At 34.6% G+C, this 25,295-nt stretch overlaps 2 protein-coding genes across 2 annotated transcripts; one reads left to right on the forward strand and one right to left on the reverse strand.

The window, feature by feature from the left end:
• Positions 1-24: 24 nt before the first annotated feature.
• Positions 25-9,526, forward strand: LOC112047358 (mediator of RNA polymerase II transcription subunit 29). The gene is made up of 5 exons (XM_024084459.1): positions 25-413; positions 1,101-1,162; positions 2,292-2,376; positions 6,121-6,219; positions 9,296-9,526. Exons 1-5 carry the CDS (start codon positions 201-203, stop codon positions 9,410-9,412), a joined length of 576 nt encoding a protein of 191 aa, XP_023940227.1. The 5' UTR covers positions 25-200; the 3' UTR covers positions 9,413-9,526.
• Positions 9,436-25,140, reverse strand: LOC112047357 (uncharacterized). The gene is made up of 8 exons (XM_024084458.2): positions 24,778-25,140; positions 22,399-22,454; positions 22,175-22,309; positions 20,953-21,091; positions 18,598-18,659; positions 17,482-17,616; positions 16,432-16,571; positions 9,436-10,482 (listed from the first exon to the last, which is right to left on the reverse strand). The coding sequence occupies exons 1-7, from the start codon at positions 24,860-24,862 to the stop codon at positions 16,440-16,442; spliced, it is 744 nt and encodes a 247-aa protein (XP_023940226.1). The 5' UTR covers positions 24,863-25,140; the 3' UTR covers positions 9,436-10,482; positions 16,432-16,439.
• Positions 25,141-25,295: the final 155 nt, after the last annotated feature.

Consider the following 25,295-nt stretch of genomic DNA (forward strand, 5'->3'; position numbering starts at 1 on the left):
CAAATCGGCAAATGTTATTAATCTGTGGCAAATGTCGATTTGTCAACTGACAACGACAGAGTTTTTGAAGAAATTTTGCAAAAATAAACAAACTACAAAGACACAAAACAATCAGAAAAATTAAAAAATACCTCGCACGTTTATTTTTAGATTTTCTGAATTGATTTAATTCTAGTAGCACATCCAATAATTCAACGACAATGAATCAAATGAACATGCACGTACCAATGAATCCCGTGGGGGCGAATCCCAACGTGAATATGCCTATGCAGCCCATGTCATCGGTATCCCTGATACCATCGCCTCAACAAATGCAAGTTCAGCAGGCGATACCACAACAACCTCAACAGGACAAAATGGATAACATTTCCAAAGTCAAAACTTTGATGGGTTCCTTGCGTGAATCCTTGCCTGTGAGTATTATCAACAGACACAATTTTTAAGGTGATTGTACCATCATTTTGTGTTAGAGGAAACATCTCGAGCAGGTCCCAGGACTTGTGATCATGGGTGTAGGTTTTAAAGAACCCTTTCAGAATGCATTAACACTCACCTCCCCTGCTAGACATGTTCTCTATGCCCACACTAAACAATTTATGGTTATGATGATTACAACACAAAATATTATCGCATACATCACTAACGCGACTGGCAGCGTGACGGCGTTCACGCTGCCTAATAAAGAACTGAACTCAATTCATCAAACATCCTCATATTTATACTCTCACTCTTGTAACAACTTCATACAAATACCTCCTTTTTATACTATTACTAGCGGACCCTATATGCACTTCTTCTTTATCCCTACCCACCACTACTCTACTCTACGCCTACCCTACCCATACCTACACATATACATAGGTACAATAATAATGATAGATGCACAATAATTTCCTTGTCTATTTCTTTTCATAATAAATTATGTGATGAAGCAGTATATTTTTGTTAGTAGATTATAATGTATAACTATGGGGTAAATGTAAGCAGTAGCCATAGATTACTAAGTAAACAAATAATTGATTTATGACCAGACAAGCTTAACAAAAATATACACTATATTCGGACATTTTATATTTTAATGCATGAATTAAATGTTTCAGATGACACTAAAGTCTGCAGCTCAAATTTTACATCAGAATTACAATGTGGATTCAAGTACACAGTATGTATCTGTCAGTTCAAATTAATACAATAATTTTACAATATTTTATTGGGGACATCTGACAAAGTCAGTTGTGTAATCAGTCCTAAGGAAAAGAACTAAGATTACTATATAATAACTTCACTAATAATGACCCAAAGAATTTTAAATTCTAATTTAATTTAAAGGAAGGAAACTATTTTGTTATTTTTACTAGCCAGTTTCCCCCGCGTAATTTGTCTCTGTGAGAATACTGAGGTAAAATATAGCCTTTGATACTCACAAATAATGTGGCTTTCTAATGGTAAAATATTTTCAAAATTATGGTCAATTGATCCAGAGATTACCCCCTACAACACCACAAACTTTGCCTCTTTATAATATTAGTATAGATTAATAATCAAAACAACTTCTGATGATTATATTATAAAAAACTCAAGTTGACATCTCCATAATTGTCAGATACTTGTTGAAAAAAATAATCATGTAATTTAAGAAAAGAATCAGATCTTCAACATACATCTTCACTCACTCTTCTTAGAATGTTGTATTTGTCAAAATATAAGCTTGATAATATCAACAGAGTAGACATAACCTCTGCCTCCTATTCTAGAGGGTGTAGATTCGAATCCCATCCGGGGCATGCATCTCCTACTTTTCACTTGAGTATGTACATTTTAAGAAATTAAATATCACATGTCTCAATGTGTGAAAGTAAAAACATCATGAGGAAACCTGCATATCTAAGATTTTTATTAATTATCTGCTCGTGCGAAGTCTGCTAATCTGCATTGGGCCAGTGTGGTGATTTTAAAACTATATCTTACTTTAATCATGAGAGAAAAAATAATCAGTAAATTTTAATGGCCAATGGGCCATGCCTCCCTCCATTAAGAGGAGATTCCAATATGAGTTTAGAGGGTCACTTTTTTATGTTGATGCTCTCTAATGCAGAAGAGTGTTCCACCACTGATTTGTCAACTCTGGGCTGCTAATGAGAATGTATTGGAGGAAAATAAAGCTCAATATTCACTGACTCAAACCAAGAACCTCAGATTCTGAAGCCTGAACCCTCACAGCATAGGCTAACCAGTGGACCAATGAAGCAGGCAAGTAAAGTTATTTAAATAAATGCTTTTTATTCTTACAGGAAAGGTATGGATAACCCAGTGCCAAGATTTGACAAAAATCTAGAAGAATTCTTTTCTCTTTGTGATCAAATGGAACTACATCTTGTAAGTTAACAGTTTATTTTAAATTAAATGTTTAATATATTTTTATGGAATTTATACAAATATAAATTACAATACAACACCTATATCTGAGAGGATTGGGTTAAATCCAAAAACGTTGGCTCAGGGAATCTAGGTATACCCTCGTATAAAAGTATATGGAGATGATAGTATAATGTATAAATAAGGATCTGGTTAATTGGCTTAATAAAAGCATGGTTCTTGAAGCAAAATACATTTTTTATCACTCTTCTAGGGCAAAATGTTTGCCGGTGTACCGAAGCGGCGATGTAACATTTGAAGCTTTATTTATTTTTGTATTATTTTTTTCCGTTACCAACAAGCTTATCAAACAAAAAAAACCAAAAAAAATATCTTAAAACTCAGGCTGTCATATCTTAAAAGTCAACGATCTTAGCTTGTCCCTGTTGTAGACAAATTAAATATGAATTAAAAATGTAATATGTTGTAGCAAAGTTTTTTTGATAATGTTTATGATTTCATTATTATAATAGAATTAACAAGATTTTTTAGATTTAGGTAAACTGCCGGATGGTTAGGGTAGGCCTGCGCCGGGGATAGGCATTCCCCTTTTGTTAGCTTAGTTGTTAGTTATGTTGTTTTGAAGCATTCTTCATGCAAAGTCCATCCTTACAATCTGTTCCTCTAAAGATAAGCATTCAATAGTTATTCTGTTTATTTTGTTTACTAAATACTATAAATATGCTAACCAACACAATCAGCGGAGAAAAATGCATTTACGCAATCGTACGACGCATCGCGTCACAATACTTTGAGAATATTAGGCTTGTGGTACACATTGTATTTCTTTGAATCAAACTGACTTTTTTCACATAAAAGTCGATAGTCAAAAACAAACGCGCCTTGGTCTTAAAAGAGCCCACAACAAACACAGCTAGGGTATATTTTTTCGTTTACCATTTTACTAATTTATCTAGAACTAGCTAAGTACATCGTACATCGTATAGTGCAAGTCTAAATAATCTTCATCACGTAAGATTTTTCTATAAGCTTGTCTTCAGTGAATGATTGCCTTCAAAAACCTAGTACACATCATTAAAAACAAAAAATGATATATTTATAATATTTTAATACCCAGTGTAGTCAACAATATTGACAATATAAAGTTGGTTAACGTCGAACCACGGCTTATGACGTACGATTTGTGTCCTTAGGAGCTGCTTCAACAGTCACTTGTTAAATCTACTAAATTAATACTATGAAACTATCGAAAACCGCTAGACGTACCTACTAAGATGATGTTTGGCAGAGAGATAGTTTATAGTTACTAGATATTGAGAGAGGGTCAGATTGAGGAGGTCTAAGAGCGGACGGAGTCGCGCGTATCCACTATTAGAATATAGACGAGTACAACCTTTTTAGTGACAAACCTAAGTGCGTACCAAGCTTTACATTAACAGTACATTGCTTGTTATTGCTCACAGAACGATAAGGAGTCATGCAAAGACATCAGAGATAAGGCCATCTATAACTAATTCTATTGGTTGCCGGGTCAATAAGTTAATTGTTGCTCTCGGATGCATTCACGCATATATGTTTACTGGTTAAGCGTTACATAGTAATGCAGTAGGTATTCTATCGCCTGATGTTAGGCGCTGTCCATAGTGCTTGCGAAAACTTAGTACCTAAAAAGAGAGCTTTATCACAGCTCGTATAGGAGAGGATCATTATTTATTTTCTTTGCAAGGTTTTTTATTATTTTTATTTTTTATTTGATACACCTACTACACAGTACATGTTATAAAACAAAATAAGTAAGTGCTGGACACATTGATTATATATCGGCTTGTTATGAAAAACAATTTATGATCGACAAATGAAATATGGTGCTTCGTAAAAACAGTTCATATATTAAAGAAGTACTAAAATGTCAAAAATAAAGCTTAAAAACGAATAAATGAATAAATAAGTTATTAATACCTACCTACATAATCCAATGATTATTTCTGTAACATCTGTAAAAAATCGGCCAATGCCGATTTTTTACAGATTTGACGATGGCGCCTTTGAATTTTTTTAAACTCGTATAATTTTACTTATTATTTTTTTTTTGTTTATTATTCAACAAAAACACATTTCAATTAAGCCTAACCATAGTGCAACACAAACCACAGTTGGTTTTACTGTGCACTGGTTATTATTACATAATACAATATTTAAGAACAAAAATAATTAACAAACAAAAGAAAGAAATACCAAGAAAAGAAGAAATAAAGAAATGCTTAAAGGCGCTAAGTACATCATGCACAAAGACTAGGTCGTACTAGAGTTTGGCAAATTCGTTCGTAACACTCCTGATGGCCCGCGCAGAAGGTAGCGATGCCCCACGCTCACGACTTCATACCTGCGCAGTCCTTTCTCCCCTTCGCCCGCATATCATGAGTGTCATCAACGAACTTGCCAAGCTATAACATTTAAAATTAAAAAGAAAATTACACTTACGTTAAATTAAATAGAAGATGAAACCAAGCAGATGGCGGCGCTAATGTCTAAATGGCGCTCATAGTCATTTGGTAATGGTGGTCTTATTGTCATTTGTGTAAGGCGCTTTCAATTTTAGTACAGGTTTTACCCGCGGGACTTATTTCCTGACACGGAGTCTAGTGTTCGTGCTCAACTACTACTAAAAGTATCCAAATCTTTGTTTGTTTATTATTTCACTGTACAGAAATTAGCACTACCAAAATTTAAAAGGCATGGAAATCTCACAAGTAACATTCAACGAACTCTTATATTTTTAGATATACCCGACGCCAATTCCCATAGAGGTAGGCAGAGACAACGTTCTTCCACTTACTTTGATCCTTACTTATCTCCCTTGCTTTTTCCATTCTCATCAACCCTTCCATACAATTATTATAATAGGTACCTATTAGTTTGTACCTATTAGTGATATACCAACCGCTTATTGTAACTCTCTGATCAGTGCATTATGGACGAGCCCTTATGAAGAAAATTCCAAATGTCAGCTATAGGTGAAAGGCGATAAATGACTTCCATAATGTTTACGTCTAGATGTTTACCTGACTGTTGGAAAAGTTATTAGAGATTTTGTTTACAGTTAGATTGTGTCAGTTACATTGTAAGATTGTTATGTTTATAATATTATGACTTTCAAACTTGTTACCACTAGTTCGAAGGTCGTCACGTCAGGAAGTCACTGTAAACACAAGACAAAACTTAATTGTGTTTCAAAAGCGCTGGTATGCCTCGTCATAATCATAACAGCCGATGGAGTCCACTGCTGGTCATAGACTTCTAGCGTGGACTACCTAATAAAACGGTCTCGAGCCACCAATAATGCCGCTGGAATTTGAATTTTGATAAACTTACAAGTAATAGAGGACTGATCTAGTCTGGTATTACCGCCATGTTTAAGTCTGCATCGATATTTTATACTATTAGATATGTCACTAGCGCGTAATTGAGGCAAACAAATGTGGCTAATTGACTTAATTTCATTTAGTTTCATAGTAAACAACGGAAGTTATTTAAACAAATAATACCTGAATATTGTCTACAATGTCGAGTTGCATGTTCAGGGAGTGTAAATACTATAGATTATATGTGTTGTGCTCTCAGTTGTGTACGGTAGATTAAAACCGCATTCCCTGACTGTCGGCTTCTTCAACGCAGACAGGCTTTTCGATAAAATACTTGCGGGCAGCGAATGGTTAATGATTATCTTAATGATATTTTTTACAGAGGACTGCAATAACCTGCATACAACAAGCGCAATCCGCGGCACATTATCTGCCTCTCAATGTCATTCCGTCAAGACTGGACTCTGGATCGGCTGCACAGGTAATTGATAATATTTCACGATATTCTATTATATTAGGAAAGAAAGAAAATACACTTTGTACACCACAAAGAACATACAATACAGGGTCACTGGTATAGCGATCCCTTTAAGGGGTGATAGTAGTGATCATTAGCTGTCAAATGGAATTGGGTAACATGGGGCAGAAATGTACCAATTTCGAATAAAAGAAGTGTATAAGAAACCTTATATGCAATGGTTTTCTACTTATTACTATCAGGTGGGCCATTTTCCTACTTGGTCTGTCAATTATTTCTATAAAAAAATTATGTTGTGTCATAAGCTATGAACATGTTTTTAAGATTATAATATTTCCTCGTTGACAAAGGTCATTAGGTCCCAAGTCAGAATAAAAATGTTATTTACGTTATCTAAATATAGAAACGATACAAAGTAACGGGTCCCCTTGAGTTGTTTATAAAATATTGCAGTACATGTTATCATGTAACCCAAGGTTCTCGTGGAATGTTTTCGATTTACGTATAACATTACGGTCAGATGCGATCCTGTGAGCTCCGTGCGTCTAGTACGAGTTTTTTTTTTTTTTGTAGAAATATGTATCCCAGCGGTTGCTCGAGTAATTATTCATCGTTATCGGCCATAGAGGAATTAACTTTAGAGTTGCATCGCACCTAAATTCACCAACGTAATTGTCTATCATTTGACGAGGAGGAGGTAATTTCACACATCGCAAATAACGCCAATAAATATATTGTGTGAACTTACACTACACACAAATGGATGTGGAATAACTATAAAGGAGATGGTCCATTTCAGGTTCACTCTTGTACCCCGTATCATTAAAATTTAAAAAGTACAAGGATTTTATTAAAATCTAAATAAGTGAATACATGTAACTAAATAAAAAGAATTAAATAAAATTAAAACCCAAGTTTTTGAGTTATATCAAGATGGCGCCCTTAAAGCGACTATGACGTGACAATTGACAGCAAACGTCAAATCGACTACTGCATTGAAAACGTCATCAATCCGCCATTAATTACCCATATTAGTGTTGCATTTCTTGGGAGAGAATTAATATTATTTCGAAAGAATAAGAGTAAATTCGTAGATTTCTTTTTTAACTATTTCTGATTATACAAATCAGAAATAGTTAAAAAAAATATTTTCTTTTTTTTTCGCCAGGGTACAATGATTTATCCTGGGCTGCATACAATTTTGGACCATTTTCTCTGATTCGCAATACACTCACGTGTTATTTTTACACAATATAATACTAATTTAGATAATATAACGCCATGTGAAAATGTTCTCGTAAAACCATAATCTTAGAATATTCTTAGCTACATCTATAAAAAAATATATGTTGTCGAATTGAGAAACCTCCTTCTTTTTTTGAAGTCGGTTTAAAATATTGAAATTTCGTTGGTTTTAAAATGACTTACATGAAAAAAAATTTCAATAAGTTTTAATAATCGAATAGTTTGGATCGAATTTTATGTCAGAAATTCTTTCCATCATTAAAGATCCCAAGACTGTGATGGACCTGCCAATGCATAGCTTTAAGCAATGTGTTAAAAAACATTTACTTAGTCGAGGTTACTACAACATTGATGAGTTCCTTAAAGATAAAAGCGCTTGGAGGCCATTGGATCAGCTTCCACCTTCACACAGGAAATAAAACTATAAGAAATTGTAATTGTTATCAATTGTAAATTATAATACTGTATGACTTTTTCAAAAGAGCAACTGTTGAGTTTCTTGCCGGTATCTTCTCAGCAGAACCTGCCTTCCGAACCGGTGGTAGAATCTTTACAAATAGTCAACTGACGTGTCAAAAGTGCTTGTAAACTGAGCCTACTTGAAATAAATGATTTTTGATTTTGATTTTGATTTTGAAGAAAAACGCCGATATATTCGAGTTGGTTTACCTACTCCTATATCGTATAGAACTAATGATTAACTACCTACTACTAACTATGAGTCTAATCATCTCGATTAAAAACTATATAACAAATAAACCGCACAAGAATAATGTTGTACAGTATTCGTTTACTACGATGGCACAGAGAGCTATATCAAATGTATAATACCACCATCTTTTATGTCGGGGTTTAAAAAAATAGTCGAGTCGAGAGGTCGAGAAACAAACTCTTACTAGATGTTTGTAGATATAATTAAACATCAGACGACATATATGACGCTAAGTCCTGATCTATGCCCTGTTGTAGGTAAAACAACCCATGTCGTCATTTCCTCATCTCATTTTCAATGCAAACAGATGGATTCCGGTATGTTGCCAAGTAAAAACCGTCAGAGATATAGGTAGAATAAACTTGTACCTCTTTCAAAGACTTTAAAAACCCACTTTCATCTTGAAATGTATTGTATGTATCAGGTGAGATAGCAGTCAAGGTAAGAGACGAATATCTTAGCATTCCACGGATTCATCGTGCAGGTGCCTGGTCCATCGCATGGTAGAGAGAAAAACTCTGAGCAGAGTCCTGGACTTGTGACTACAGGATGTAGAGTTAAGAAATTTCTTGACGATCGATCAACACTTCCCTCCTCCGCTCGTATTGTTCTCCCTGTCTAGCCAATTTGGTTAGATCCTATTAGAACAGCTTTGGATACCCGTTCTAATATAGTACTAGCTGCAGTTCTAGCGAGGCCAAGGTCTTTAAGCAAGTTATAGAGATATATTGCTGGTAATCCTCTCGCGCTGTAATTTTCGCATTGTAAATGTATTAAAAACACATGTCCTCATTACAAAGACAGTCTTGTAGAAGTAGACTATGTTACACCGATTTTATTTGGTATCATATTTGAATTAAATTTACGTATTTAAATGCATATAATTATTTCATTGGAAGTTTTAGTAAGTATCTACTAGCGAACGCCCGCGATTTCGAAAGTCGATGTAAACTTTCGTCTACCCCTACCCTACCCTATTCTACCCCTACCCAACCCTACCCCACCTCTACCCTACCCCTACCCCTACGGTAGGGGTAGGGTTGGGGTAAACTTTCAAAAGTGCTTGTAAACTAATTTTGATTTTGAATTATTAAATTCATAATATGTTCTGTATATTTTCAGGAGACTACTCTCAGCTACCCTCAATATTTGAACACAGTCCGACTTCAGATCTCATACGCCAAGGACATCCACGACACGTTAGTCGCAGCTGCACAAAATATCTCACCTGCTGAGTGACCATAGACAAATGAAACAATCCATAGATTGGTAAATCATTTATTGTATTATTTATATGTACTAATTAAGCCTAATTTAAGCTACATCATTAAAGCGTTATTGATTTACACGAGATTCTATTTTTTTTTAATTAACTTCCATTTTAATTTACAATTTATTAAAAAAAGACATCGCCATGACATGTCTTATTTTGGTAAATATGACAAACAAAGCGGAATTAGTACTTGGGGCTGATTTCACCACTTTCTGTAAAGCCTAGCTCGAACTACTTTAGTATTTTAGTCGTCGACAAAAATACTAAAGTAGTCTGTACGGCCTCTGAGTGACGTTTAATCAACCGTCACTGTCTCTTTCTGACTTATGTCAAAGGACAAAGACAAAAACACTTATCAGATGGGTGTAAAACCAACCCTATGAGTAAAGAAATACGGATGAGATTCTAAAACCGTGATGGAATGAGTCTTAATGAGAAAATTCCCTTTTAAATTGGGGTAATTTTGATTCATTTTCAATTCTAAAAGTAGAGAATTGTTTAATCAAAATTTTAACATAATTTATTCTCATTCTTAGGTAATTTATAAAATAAATTGATATAAATAATCAACATTCGGCAACATAATGTCATATAATCAATCATCAGCTATAATATTTCATTAACATAATTTCAATTGTATAGTACCTATTACATATTAACACCTAATTAAATTAAGGCACCAGTATTTTTATGATTTTTGAGATCATTACAAAAATGTCCTTAGAACTTTTCATAAAACTAACAGCAAAATTAAGAAATGAGTATTAAACAATAATAACAATACAATATTCTAATAAATCTATTTCATAAACTATCAAATTTATTTGTAATAATAATAATAGTAATATTGAAAACTATAATAATTATATTTTGGAACCGGCCTAAAAACATTCCTCTATGAGAGAAGCCAAACAAACGGAGTGAAGAGCATAATTTAAGACCTACACTAGAATGTATCACAAAATATAAGAATATCAGTCTTTCTATTGGTCTCGTTTCATTAAATGCCAGTTTCTCATGCACAAGCAGGTAGTACCTGTAAAGACAACAAAAATATATTAAATCACAATCAAATCAAAAATATTTTAATTTAAAACTATCGTGAGTGTTATTCATATTAATTTATTATACAAAAACGACTGCAACACACGTCGGAGTATGCCCGACTAGTTTCGAACCCAAACGGTTCCCTTAGTCATGAGCTGGTTCTTGCAACGCGGCACGATCCAAACTGCGAAGCCTCTCTCCCAACGCGTGATGCGAGCGGCTGCGCGCCGCGTCGCCGCTTCGCAGTTAGGATCGTGAAAAATATATTAAAACTAGCCTCTAGCAATCAGGGATGGTTTAGCTTTCCAACAGTGAAAGATTTTTCAAATCGGTTTAGAAGTTTCAGAGCAAACAAACAATCAAATCTTTCCTCTTTATAATATTAGTATAGATAAAGGAATATAGTTAAATGAACATTTATTGCTTTTCGTTATACTTTCGCTAAAGCTTTATCAAACTTAAAATGACTAATGTCAGATTTGAACTTTTAAATATTTTTTTTCGGTGTAATACACGGATGAAAAAAGTAGCATATACAGACAATTCGAATCATTGCTCAAATCCTAGGAAGCTAGTAAAGGACCAGGCAATTGGAATCTACAACTTATTTCTAGGTGTAATCCTACTAAAGGATCCTGAAAAAATTGGTTGGGCAGGGAGAACAACACGAACAGAGAAAGGGAGTGATTAACATGTCATATTTGAACTCCCTAACCCTACACCTAGGTTATAAGTGCCAGGCTCTGCTCGGAATTTTTCTTTGAATCATACGTGACACGATGGCCCTGGCACATCCACAGTGAATCCATAGAATGCCAAGATATTCGTCGTCTCATTATAAACTTTCTATACGTAGTATTATTACTTTAAGGTCCGGTTTCACCACCTTCTGAAGTGTTGGATAGTCCATTTCCTTACTTTATGTCAAACGACAAAAACAAGACTTGTGAATAAGCCATTATAACTTATCAGACGTTAGTGAAATCTTCCCCTTAATCTCACATCAGGCAGTATGCTTAAAGCAGAGCACAAAGTTTTCTCTTCACTTAATACCTAGATACTGAAGAACTTCGACCAGTTGTTCCATTTGCGATAAAGGAATACTCGGTAACAATACAAGAAACCATAAATTTAGCAGACATCAAGTCCTTGGGGGGTGACGATAGTAAGAAAGGACATAAATCGTCTTTTATCTCCGAAGCTCGCTCGCACATTGTTTGTGTGCGTGGATAAGATAAAGTTATTATTGTGACATAAATTAAAATATTGATGTGCACTTCTGTGGAATATTACCCTGGAATAGGGTTACCATAATAAACAGGAAATGTTTTAGCCTGACAGGAAAAATAAAAACCTCGCGAATTTACATTTATAATTTCTTAGCTATAAAATAAAAATTAATAAATACTTTTATAAGAGGAACAAACGGATTATGTAGAATCGTCTAATACATAGATTCTTTTACAATGATAATGACTTATAAATACTTCGGTATTAAATTAAAGATTTCATTATGGAATAGGATAAATTCATAAAAGCTAGATGTATTTAGCTTTTATCCTTTAAAAACAGACTTGTATTTCTGTCCAAGACCTGAACTTTCAGACTTAAAATATTTAAAGTTTGAATAACAATTTGTTTTATGATGGTATAATTAGCCCAGGTGTTGTTCTTCGCGGTTGTGTGCTAAATATTTGCTAAAAGACGAGTTGGAACACAAATTAGGGTTTTAGTCAGAAGCAGTTCAATTAAACCTGGTAGCAAGTACCCATCCACGAGGAATTGTCCAAGAAAAAACATTGATTGGTCCTACACCTACTAGTGTATTGAAAATTAGTATGTCTTGCTTGCTACTTCCTGTACTAAATTGTTGTCAAAGTTTATTGTTACACTAATAGTCGTCATTCTTAATTGTTGCTATACGAACTTATCACCCACATAAATTATAAAGGATGTCATATCCAATCGGAAAGTTACACTGAAACAATTCAAGGTTATAAATTCAGTGCGACCAGACCAAAAAAGGTCAACAGACGCAGTATCAGTTTCCGTAAGCTATTATGGAAACAGTAAAACAGTGTTGCTATAAACATATTATTTATACAGGACATCTATTGTTACGAGATAGGATTGTGTTACAAAATTTTTCCGGTTGCTATGCCGATGTTTGAGGTCGATCACCCTACCATGATAACAAATTATATGGATGTAGCCGTTTCGGATTATTCCCTTGGCAACATGCTCAATTTTTTGCACGCTACCCTATGGCGCCATTTGATTATGATAATGAAGTTTTGTGAAATTTTAATGTAGGTACCTATTAATAAAAACATAAAAGGTGACAGGAATCATTTATAGTAAAACTGACTAAAGTTTCATTTGAAGTTAGGCCCAAAGTCATAGAGTATTTGTCGTTTAATGATTGTAAGATCTGGCAATTTCAGTTCTTTATGGAAGTATGGACAACTCTGCAGAAATCATTTTACGAATAAAGGAAAGAATTTCCCTTAATCGCTAAAACGAAATAGAAAACTCAATAGCATAGAAAACTCAATAGAAATGTCATAGCTTGTTCTGGGAAGTACTAGAGACATGAGCCTCAAGTTGTTCAAAGTAGTTCCTACATTGTAGCATGTACAAAGTATGCCTACATGTCCCGTCAACAACTTATGATCATTATCAACCTATTTTAAGTGCCCACCAAAGTGCCGAGGGTAATAGAGCTGAGATCTATCGTTACTGATGAGGAGACACCTCTCGTACAAAGAGTGAGGCCTGCTTCAATGCGAAAATTTTGAAGACGAAACAGAAGCTCAATATTTCATTTCAGACCCAGGACTTCAACCCAAATCCTCGTGATTCGAAGTCACGATAATCACTTAATCAACAAGGTAGTCCATCAACTATTAATATAACCAAAAAGTTTATTGCAACCCACATAAAACAGACGTAATGGAAAATTAGTATGACCATTACAATGTAATTTTCTAGAAGCTTACAGTCGGGCTTCGCCGGCCTGATATGGGTCGTGGATATCATTTACATCGAGTGAATGTAAACATCCCTATCTTATTTCGAACGGACGTCCTCTCTATATTCTCCTGGTAGCTACTTTCATTATATTTACCTAAATATTGAATGTCTAGTATAGTTTTATTAACGCCAAACGCAAAAAGAGGCATGTTGTAAGTTTGACCTGTCTGTCTGTCGAACGAACGGTTGAAGCGATTTCAATTTAGTTTTTTTTTGTATGAAAGGTGACTTATGCGCGAGTGTTCTTAGACATGTTTGATGAAAATCAGTCGAGACGTTTAAAAGTTGTGGGGGTTAAAAGTGGGGAAGAACAACCGAATGTCTGCAAATATACTCGAGTGGGGTCTCAAATGAAAGCGCACTGAAAAAGAATTTTGACCAGTGATCACTTGATCGAAATTGTAATTAATAATTTCATGACCTACGAGGTTTTTCAAAATTTTCATTTAAACTTGAATCTGGCCGTCTATAAAGATAAATTGTTTTTTTATAGCTATTATACAAGCAGACGCCTCGCAGTTTCACTCGCGTAGTTTCTGTTCCCGTGGGAATACGGAGTTCAAATACATACATCTTACTGATAATGTAGCTTTTCATTGGTTTAAGAATTTTTCACTAATGTAGAATCAAATTATATAGAATCAGGTTTTTTTTTACGAAATTAATATTAAAAATTTAAGAAATATAACTAGAGAAAAATAAAGAATGTAATTAATAATTTTATGACCTTTAATGAAATTATTAATTACATTCTCGATCAAGTCATCAATATTATTTTATAGTGCGCTTTCATTTGAGACCCCACTTGAGTATATTTGCAGACATTTGGTTATTCTTTCCCACTTTTACATCCCACAACTTTTAAACGGCTCAACCGATTTTCATCAAACATGTCTAACAACACTCGCACATAAGTGACCTTTAATACAAAAAAAAAACTAAATTGAAATCTATTCATCTGTTCCGGAGCTATGGTGCCATAGACAGACTGGTAGACAGACACGTCAAACTTATAAATTCATTTTTATACTTATAAAAGACTAATAAAGTCAATTTTCGGTTCACGACAATATCGACTATTGCTTCATCAGACTTAGAAAGTGAAAATTCTCTAATTTCTCGAAAAAATAAACTTAAGTTCAATAATATTACTCGCTGATAATGTAGCTTTCTATTGAAATAATTTTTAAAATTGGTCCACTAGTTCAATTCAATGTTCTTTTCTTACAAAAGTATTTGAAAGAGGTATTTTGTATCTAGTATTTCAGATACCTTTTTATACTTAAAATTATTTGTATCTGGTATCTGAAATGATTTTTTTTAAAGTATCTTGTATCTTGTATTTCAGATACTTTGTATAGGGTATCTTATACATCACTGGGGTTAAAAACATAGCAAATGTAGGTATAATTCAATCTGCAGGTACATCCATATCATATCTGCCTGTCAAGGTGAATTTATTTTTATACACCAGATATGTGGGCTGTTTTTATTTTTAGAAAATATCTGTTTAGATAATAAGGACAAGGATATCCGCTGGCCTTCCTTTTAGCATGTTGACAAATTAATTAATTTGTTGATTGAACATTTGAGTACCAACTTAACTTAATATAGGGCAGGAGTGCCCAACAAGTGGGTACTTTTTTGACGGCCTTCGTGGCGCATTGGTGTGTGCGTGGTGGATTTACAAGACGGAGCTCCTGGGTTCGATCCCCGGCTAGGCTGATTGAGGTTTTTTTAGTTGGTCCAGGTCTGGCTTGGGAGGTTTCGGCCGTGACTAGTTACCACCCTACCGCCAAAGACATACCGCCAAGCGATTTAGCGGTCGTGTAGAAACCGAAAGGGGTGTGGATTTTCATCCTACACCAAACAATGTAGTCAAAGGCTAACTTGTAAAGAATAAAAAAAGGTTTGTTTGTTAGTTTTCTACTAACGTTGTTGGTAATGGAAAAAATGTATACAAAAAAAAATTCAGCTTCAAATGTTAGCGCCACTTTGATAACACTTTCAAGAAACATACTTTTAAGCTAATTATTTAACCAGATCGTTATTTATAGGTACAACATAATTATTATCGTCTCTATATATCTACTTTTATGTGGGGGTATACCTGGGTTCCCTGGGTCGTTGTAATGGCCGGTGGGCATCCCTCTTTGCAATTATTTGACATCTTTAGGTAATGGGCAACCACGGATCACGCGGCTAACACTTTGGTTTATTATACTGCGAAAGCGACCGCCATTTTATAGCCTCAATAGCTCAACGGCAGGAGCGGTCGGACTCATCACCGAAGGGTGGTGGTTCGATCTCCGCCTCGTTGGTCTATTGTCGTACTAACACAGTCTTTCCCGACTACTGGGGACGATGACTAGGTTTGAATATATTGATTTGTATGATACATTCGGGTAAATATGGTCAATGTTAACTAATTTATACATAAAAAGCAAAGATATCTGGATATTTGCAAAATAAATGAGATTATAAAATTTCAAAATATATTAAAAATCTTTTATCGAAATTAGGTGAAAATTCATACAGTTTTAGCTTAGCTTCCTTACATTAAATGTGACATTTTTTAATATATGAACTAAAAACATAAACGCACAAATAACAAAGATATTAGTAGTTTTGTTTGAACGCACGTAAAAATCTAACGATCATTACATTACTTACGACGTCATTAGTTCGTGCCATTTTGTATGGGACGTTTTTCAGGGATCCGCAGTAGCGCCGCAAATCTGACCCTTTATATCCCTGTAGCTCCGTAACTTTTACAAAATTGCTTTACTATTAGCATACTCTTAATTTATATACAATTTAAAAAACTGTCATCATCCCTATCGGAGGGGAGGTATTGAACTTGCTGGGGTCTATGGCTACATAAAGATGTTGAAAGTGAACTCACCAGTATTCTCAGCCAAAAACTTGTTGTGCGGCATACGTGATATGCAGGAACCCGTCGGTGGCGCGGAACTGTTCGTACGCCTGCGCCATCGTCATGCTGTGACTGACTAGCACCTTGTCGTTGACTAGCAGGAACAGCGCCTGTGGGCGTACACACTAACTTACAGTCTTGCAAGTTCGTTGATGACACTCCTATGATATGCGGGCGACGGGAAAGGCTGCGCGGGTGTAAAATCGTGCATGCGGGGTAGTGAGCTGCATCAGTCGTGAGTTTTTCATTCATCACTACACGCCCCCTAGCCCGCGCGGACTTTTTACGGAAAGATGGGTTTACGGAAAGATTTCAAGAAGAAAGACAACCAAACACAGAATAAAAAATGTCCATAATTAGTCTTTACAAGCAGTGTGGTGAAGACGGTGAAACATAAAAAAGTCACGCGTCTCCTTGATATCCGCTGATAAATTAATCATCGTGACTCCTACTACTTCTATACTACCTTATTCTTCTAATTTTCCGGAGGAAAAACCTAACATTTTATACCTGAATCCTGTTAATCTATATATATAAAAATGAATTGCTGTTCGTTAGTCTCGCTAAAACTCGAGAACGGCTGAACGGATTTATCTCATCTTGGTCTTGAAATGTTCGTGGAGGTATAGGGAAGGTTTAAAAGGTGAGAAAAATTAGAATAATAGCTGGGAAAACCATAAAATCAACCCTTTTCTATTTCCCATATAAACGTTTGAGTTTTAAGTAAGGGTAGGAGTAGGGTAGGGGTAGAATAGAGGTAGGGTAGTGGTAAGGGTAGGGGAAGGGTAGGGGTAGAGTAATATAGAGTAGGGATAGGGAAGAAGTGCATATAAGTCAAAGCGAAGCTTGACCGGGTCCGCTAGTGTCAATATAATAATTGCAAGTCAGTATAAATATGTCATCGTAATTCCCAACAAAGTATTGATACATTTGCAATGTATTGGCTCAATTGAAATAATTAATTATAAATTACATAAATCATTAAGCTAATTAATATTTACGGCAATGTAAACAACCTACCTGGGAATCTCTAAGTTTCATCTTGGTCCGAATGATGTAGAGAAACTGGGACATAGTGAGCTCTTGGGGTACCAGGAACTTATTTCTGCCCAAGACTGGAACTTCTCTCTCTCTGGCGTATCTTTCCACGTATAACTGTATTGAACAAAAGTTTTTATAAGTATAATATTAAAAAAAAAAATTGTGCGCAATATTCTTTCACTTCTACCGTGTGTGAAACACGGTAACAACAAAAAAATATATACGATCGAATTGAGAAACCACCTCCTTTTTTTGAAGTCGGTTAAAATGCATGGTATGAATAGAAGAGCCCTAAAAAATAAAATACACCTATTTCTCTTTGTCATGACATTCATCGTTTCATAGCACCTCTAGTGGATCATTGTTTGTTGGAGTGTCAAATTCTCAAACAAATAGAGGTTAAACTCGACATTCAGCGGCTGAATGATCCCCTGGGGATGCCCCTACAACGACTATGAATTCCACTGTTAGTTGTAAGTTTAAAAGTATTAGTATGATATGTGTTTGGAGTTTACACCAAAGCGCGTTTGAAATTCTTTTATGTTTATTTTTAAGTTAAAAATAATCAACAATGACGACTTGTTATCATAACAATGTAAAAAAAAACCATATGAAAAATGTTTCAAAATTAAATAAACAAATGTTGACTTTTACTTTGAAAAGATTCGAAAAAGAAATACTCTATTTCTTTACTTTTACTATGTATAAACTAATGACGTTTTTCTACGGAATATGGAGGCAGATCATACTTTGTTCTACGAAATTATTTTTTTATTATTTTAACTGTCAAACAGTTAAAATAATTTTGTAGAACAAAGTGTTTTATTAAGTTTTAAAGTCAAACTTAGTTTTAAGTCGTTGCTTTAATTGTAATTTTGAGTTTTTTGTTAGCAGACGCTTTTTTGTATAACTTTTTGTCATTTGTTCGATCTCAATGGACCAATGTCAATATGTTAACTCCAAATCAAGTTGAATACTTCAATATATGACCAGTAGTAGGTAGGTTTTTTGCTTCGCTTTATTATTATAGGGTTCTCAGCAGAAAGAAAAATCAGCAGACCACATAAAATTTATAGCATTTCAAAGTTCTCTTACCGGAATTTTGTTGGGGAATCTATCTCTGATTACTTGCACCTCTTTGTTTGACCCCGTCATATCTGCAACAAAGTTGTAAATATATTGCTCTTGTCGCTACACTGTATCGACACTAATAAATATGTATCTACCTAGTATCAACGTACTTATTACTTTAATGGTTTGCATGAATATATAAAGAGATAGTGGGAGTTGAGCAGTTAAATCCGACTAGAACTTCTGTAATCCAATGTGAATATGAGAATTTTTCAAGGTGAAAGATGTATACTGTGATTTGTCTGAATATTTATCAGTCTTAGATACTCTACTATTTGGATAGCTGTTTGTTAGTAGACACAAAGCACTCTTAAAAGCCGGCAGTGGTGCCTCTGATGTTTCAGGTGTTATAGACGTTTGTGACTTAACAACAAGTGCATGCGTCTACCATCAAGGTATCATGTAACGATAAAAAGGGAACCTAGTTGATGAATTCGAGATTGGTTGCGAAAACTCACTCAACCACATAAAAATCAACAATTTTTAACCGACTTCCAAAAAGGAGGAGGTTCTACGTTCGGCTGTATGTATGTTTTTTTTTTTTTTTTTTTTTTTTATGTATGTCCAGCGATAATTCCGTAAATTATGGACCGATTTTGAAAATTCTTTTTTTGTTTTGTAGGGTTTACTTCCAGGGTGGTCCCATTTTTTTCATGTCAGGATCTGATGATGGTATCCTGGAGAAATTGAGGGGAACTTTCGAAAGTTGTAGAGACGGCTAGTACGTTTGTTAGTGTTTCCATAAGGTATTTTAAACCACTACAACTTTATGAAGGTTTGGAGTTGGTCTGATGATGGAGCCGAAACACAGACGATGGAACTCGTCAAGGATTTACAGCAGTCACCTTTTGTTTGGGCTTGATTAATTTGTATTGATGAGTACTTTCCACCTATATGGGTTGTGACTGTATTAAGGGTCTGGTGATGAAGACGAGGGACAGTGAAGAGAACTCCTCGACGGTTCACAGTAGCTACCTTGTGTTTGGACTTGATAAATTTGTATTGATGAGAACTTTCCACCTAGATGGATTGTGACTGTATTAAGGGTCTGATGATGAAGACGAGGGACAGTGAAGAGAACTCCTGGACGGTTCACAGTAGCTACCTTGTGTTTGGACTTGATAAATTTGTATTGATGAGAACTTTCCACCTAGATGGATTGCGACTGTATTAAGGGTCTGGTGATGAAGACGAGGGACAGTGAAGAGAACTCCTCGACGGTTCACAGTAGCTACTTTGTGTTTGGACTTGATAAATTTGTATTGATGAGAACTTTCCACCTAGATGGATTGTGACTGTATTAAGGGTCTGATGATGAAGACGAGGGACAGTGAAGAGAACTCCTCGACGGTTCACAGTAGCTACCTTGTGTTTGGACTTGATAAATTTGTATTGATGAGAACTTTCCACCTAGATGGATTGTGACTGTATTAAGGGTCTGATGATGAAGACGAGGGACAGTGAAGAGAACTCCTCGACGGTTCACAGTAGCTACCTTGTGTTTGGACTTGATAAATTTGTATTGATGAGAACTTTCCACCTAGATGGATTGCGACTGTATTAAGGGTCTGGTGATGAAGACGAAGCACAGTGAAGAGAACTCCTCGACGGCTCACAGTAGCTACCTTGTGTTTGGACTTGATAAATTTGTATTGATGAGAACTTTCCACCTAGATGGATTGCGACTGTATTAAGGGTCTGGTGATGAAGACGAAGCACAGTGAAGAGAACTCCTCGACGGCTTACAGTAGCTACCTTGTGCCTGGACTTGATAATTTTGTATTGATAAGAACTTTCTACTTAGATAGGTTGTGACTGTACACACGCAGTGGGTATGCTAACACTAAAAATAAAAAAATAAAAATTTTAATAAAAAAAATTCAACCGACTTCCAACTCAAAAAATAACTTTAACTAAAAAGCAAAAAATAACATCCTACCTATGTGCTACCTTCTGATCAGTTTGAAGGCGGTGCCAAGCCAGTGTCGTGTTTTAATTAAAGCTGTTTCTGGAATAAACACAGAAATTTTGTAGTTTAAACGTATTTAATTAAAACATCACTGGCTTGGCACCGCCTTCAAACTGATCAGAAGGTAGCACATAGGTAGGATGTTATTTTTTGCTTTTTAGTTAAAGTTATTTTTTGAGTTGGAAGTCGGTTGAATTTTTTTTATTAAAATTTTTATGTTAATAAATGTTTAAACCATCTGTTTTAAGGTTTTACCACTTTTTTGAAACAAATTTCATTTACACATTTGGCTTTGCTACTTCATTATTATGTAGTTATTTGTAGCTTTTTTTTCAATATGAAACACTTACCGTCTTGATAACCGAAAACTTCCTGTGACGCGTATGTGATGTAAAGGAAGCCGTCTTCATCTCCGAATAGTTCGTATGCTTGGGCCATCGTCAGGCTCATGCTTAGCATCGATCTGTTGTTGATTATTAGATAGAGAGCCTGTTAAAGAATAAAAACATTAACACATAAAAACTGACAGTACCAAATTTAGTCCCATTTACTAATGGTCGTTGAAAAAACTCAATTTGTGTGTAACGTTCAAATTTGACACTATGAAGTTGGTGCCAATAGGTGCACATTTTCGATACAAAACACTTAACAGATTTCCAAACTGACAGACTTAATTGACGCAAGCTGGCCATTTTCAAACTGGTAATTAGTTTCTGAATTAAAAGAACCGAGAGATTCTGAATTTGAAAATACTAATCATACCTATTATGTAAATATTCTAACTGTTATGTTCCTACCTTTCAGTAATCTAATTACTGAAAGGTAGGGACATCCCTACCTTTCAGTAATTAATAATGTTATGACATTAGTCTGATTACTACACGAAAATAAGATTATAAGTATATACTTACTTTAATCTAATAATGTAAAACATTTAATGAATGCTTTTTTAAGTCATTCATCAAGTTGAACTTTAATGTCATTACAGATCTAAGCATTTGTAAGCACTAATGAATGAGCAATAACGATTAAGATTTATAAACGCTTACTGTTTGTTAGCCTGATGACATGTTTATTGATTAGTTTCTTAGATAACAGTACTACTTGACATATGTTTATATGTCGCGTGCGTCAGTTATCATAAGACTTTCAGGTATTAATTTGCTGGTTCTCTTATCATAATGTTGACCTATTGCTTTCTTAGTCTACTTTCAACAATAATATAATCCTTATCTAATTATAATTATGAAATAGTAGGATACGGATTCGTAGACAATAAATAATCGCTTTAGCGCCAATCGTCAAGGAATATTCCACTTCAATTATTAAGTGTAATCTTATTAAGTTTTAAGAAGCAAACCTCTATTGAAGTATTCACATATAGACATGAATAGGCTACTCGTTTCACTCGTGAAGTTTGCGCTGCTGTAGAAATATCGATATAAACATAGGCTATGTGCTATTCCAGACTAAAATCTATCTCTGAGCCAAATTTCATTCTAACTATCACATCTTTAAAATTAGTTAATACTGATTTTATAAGTTTGAGCTAGAATGGTTTGATGCACTTACTTGATTTGATTTTATCCTAATTCTGTTACGTATAATCACTAGGAATTGCGACATAGTAATATCTTCAGGGACTAGAAATTTCGTTTTGTCCAGTGTCGGCAGATTTCTCTCCTTATGGTATCTTTCTACGATGAGCTGCAATGGGAAGGTTTTGTTAATAAACGAAATTCAATCAATAGATTTCAATTTCTAATTTTGATATTGAAAATAAGTGTTTCTCTTACCGGTATTTTTGTTGGAAATTTACTTTTAATGGCCAACACTTCCTCTTTTCTCGTGACTGTAAAAAAGAAAAATCATTTGAAACCTTTACATATAGAGATACCTATATTATGCACAGTAAAGATCTAAAAGTAGGTGGATAGTTTGTATCTTTCATGTTTCTAAAGAATTCGACTTGTGAGCTAGCAATTAATCGGTACCAAATGTTGGACGCAAAGGAATGTTCTGTTTTTACTGGTTACTGTACTGTCTGTGTTACTACTTACAACAAAATACATTATGTAACGTAATTTCCACCATTTCACTGCTGCATCGATAGTTTATTAGACATAAACATTGGCTAACATTGTGTTGTTATATCTATAAGACCCAATGCGAGTGATCTACTTAGATACTGTACTAATGTGCCGAGGCAGCTTTAGACTTTCATACAAATAATGATTGTGTAAGGAAATTTAATTTCTTAATTATGTAGATACCTATTCTATAAATAATAGTTTAAGTACGTATACCTACGACTAATTAAATTGGTAACACAATAACTAATATGACTAATGTTTACCTAATATCGATAAAAATACCGGCAAGTAGCGTATATATAATATAAACACGAGCATGTCATTAAAGTGTTTGTATTACAAAGGGCTCGGTGCCATTGTATCACCAAAAAAAACCCGTGATGTGCTCAGAGTCACGTAGATAAGGTTGGTGTGTACTTGGCGACGTACAGGGAGGCACGTCGGCAGTAGACGGGGAGTCGCCGAAAATAAGGGTCAATTTACATTAGGGAAGAGTCGAGTGTGATGCCCTACACCTAAGCTATGTTTTTAATAACCTATAAAGTTTTTGATCAAATAACAAACCCGGCATTTACCGTTCACCTTTAAATAAATACACGTAATAAATGATTCCTACAATTCGTTTACTACGTGGACTTGATCGATAACGTTGCGTGCAAATAATGTATCCTAGTTTGAATAGCAACTAAATAATACTAGGGAAGTTCATTGAACTATTGACCATCTTGGTCGCGAAATAATCAATAATTTATAAATACGTACACGTATTATAAAACATAGAGGTCTTGCATAACATAAATGAACAGAAATTTGTAAAGAATTTTCCAGCAATATTCTAGCGCTTCGATAAACATTTTCGTAGTTCTTCGATGCAGCGGAATATCAGGACAACACGCAACCTACATTGGTTCCTCAGTGACACTCCGTGAGCCGCACGACGATTTGGGATTTGGGTGGCAAGCGAAGCTATTAGCCAATAAGGTTTTGTCAATCACAAATTTTCAAGCATTATTTACTTCTGATGTAGGGCTTCTCTTTAGGCAATGGATAATCCCGTTCTAACAATCAAAAGTAAGCACTTCGATACTAATGTATCAGGTCAATATTCTGTTGTGTTTATTTTCCAGCGATGCAGATATATTATCTTTATTGGTTATATTAAATACAAAATTTATTATTTAACTTCAGCTTATCAATACAACAACAACTCGTTAGGGCGCTTGTTTTCTCGGTGTAGGTACTAAAGAATTATAACAATTTTATAAAAGAAACTAGCGTCATACGGACAGTTTGAAATACGTATATAAAACTTACCTACTAAAAATTCTTATAAGTAAATGTAATTTTGTCGTAGGTATTTTAAACGTACAAATATTTCAAAATGTTCAAATATTTAATTAATACACTTAAAAAATATTTAAGTGTCCGTAATTAAAAAAATCTTTTCTCAAGTGCTTACATAATACTTAACACCAATTGAGCTTTTTTTATTTATATCTGTCTGTCTATTTATGTGGGCTGGGCTTATCTTTGAAACGGCTGGACAAATTTAATAGGACTTTCACTGAAAGTTAAAGAAGCAACATATAGGCTCCATTTTATCCCGAAAAAATCCATTTGTGAAAAACTGAGTTTCACGTGGAGGCAGTTACGGACGTCTAGCTAGCTAGTTCATATAATATAACCGTATTTATAAATACACATTTTTTTGGCCCACCTAAAAGGTGGCACTCCAAAGGGACCATTTCGCAGAAAAGTGTCATTTGTGCGTTTACACCTTTATACCGCGTTCATAACGTGAATGCAAACGTTAGAATTGTAAAGGTAATAAAAACAAATTGATTGATTGATGAAAGTACCACGGTTACAAGAGCCTACTTATTACTTGCCTATGAAAAATTATTATTATCTACTGGTAAAATTAACGGTGACATTTTAGAAAAATATAGGTAATTATTCTACGTATCTTTCTATGTAGGTATATATTTGCTTATTACTGTCCATAATTAAGTAAATATAAGAATTCGTACAATGAGCAGTATTAACAAATTTTAATTAAAAAGAAAAAGAAAATTCACTTACAGAAAGGCTTTTTCGATTTGAAACACTGTCTAACATTGTGGTTCACATCGTGTTTTATAAGGGTCGTTATGAAATTCAACTCCATTTTGTAAACTTTCACCGGACCGGGTGCACAGTTCCCGTAATTTCTAATTGATAACAACAACCGACACGACTGTCTCTCGCGCTAGCCGAAGCTCGACTATGCGAAGCGCGCACCCCGCAAAGTAAACACTACCAGCATGATTTATTTATATGCTACACTTGTGATTAGGTCGTAAACAGCCGAAAGCACATCACAAATCATTAATTACTGCACTCAAAGATTAGTATATCACTACACAGCTCCTAAATAAATCTGTGACACTGTTATGTCATCCAAACAATGTCTATGATTTGAAAATAATTGCGTAAAAGTAAGGTAGGTAAAGAAAAATTTAAGGAATTATTTTAACACAATTCACAAGCCTGAAGCGTTATAAAAGTTTCATCCTACATGGAAGTTAGCACGCTTCCGTCATCATCAGGTGAGATTGTAA

Source organism: Bicyclus anynana, chromosome 22 (genome assembly GCF_947172395.1).
Source record: "Bicyclus anynana chromosome 22, ilBicAnyn1.1, whole genome shotgun sequence".
Taxonomy (NCBI): domain Eukaryota; kingdom Metazoa; phylum Arthropoda; class Insecta; order Lepidoptera; family Nymphalidae; genus Bicyclus; species Bicyclus anynana.

Excerpts from the sequence above, each read along its gene's own strand:
- LOC112047358 (XM_024084459.1), top strand. The coding sequence starts at position 201 with ATGAATCAAATGAACATGCACGTACCAATGAATCCCGTGGGGGCGAAT. Across the intron at positions 1,163-2,291 it reads AATGTGGATTCAAGTACACA|GAAAGGTATGGATAACCCAG; the intron begins GTATGTATCTGT and ends TTATTCTTACAG. Across the intron at positions 6,220-9,295 it reads ACTCTGGATCGGCTGCACAG|GAGACTACTCTCAGCTACCC; the intron begins GTAATTGATAAT and ends GTATATTTTCAG.
- LOC112047357 (XM_024084458.2), bottom strand. The coding sequence starts at position 24,862 with ATGGAGTTGAATTTCATAACGACCCTTATAAAACACGATGTGAACCAC. Across the intron at positions 21,092-22,174 it reads TTAGGATAAAATCAAATCAA|GCTCTCTATCTAATAATCAA; the intron begins GTAAGTGCATCA and ends ATTCTTTAACAG. Across the intron at positions 17,617-18,597 it reads GATTCCCCAACAAAATTCCG|TTATACGTGGAAAGATACGC; the intron begins GTAAGAGAACTT and ends TGTTCAATACAG.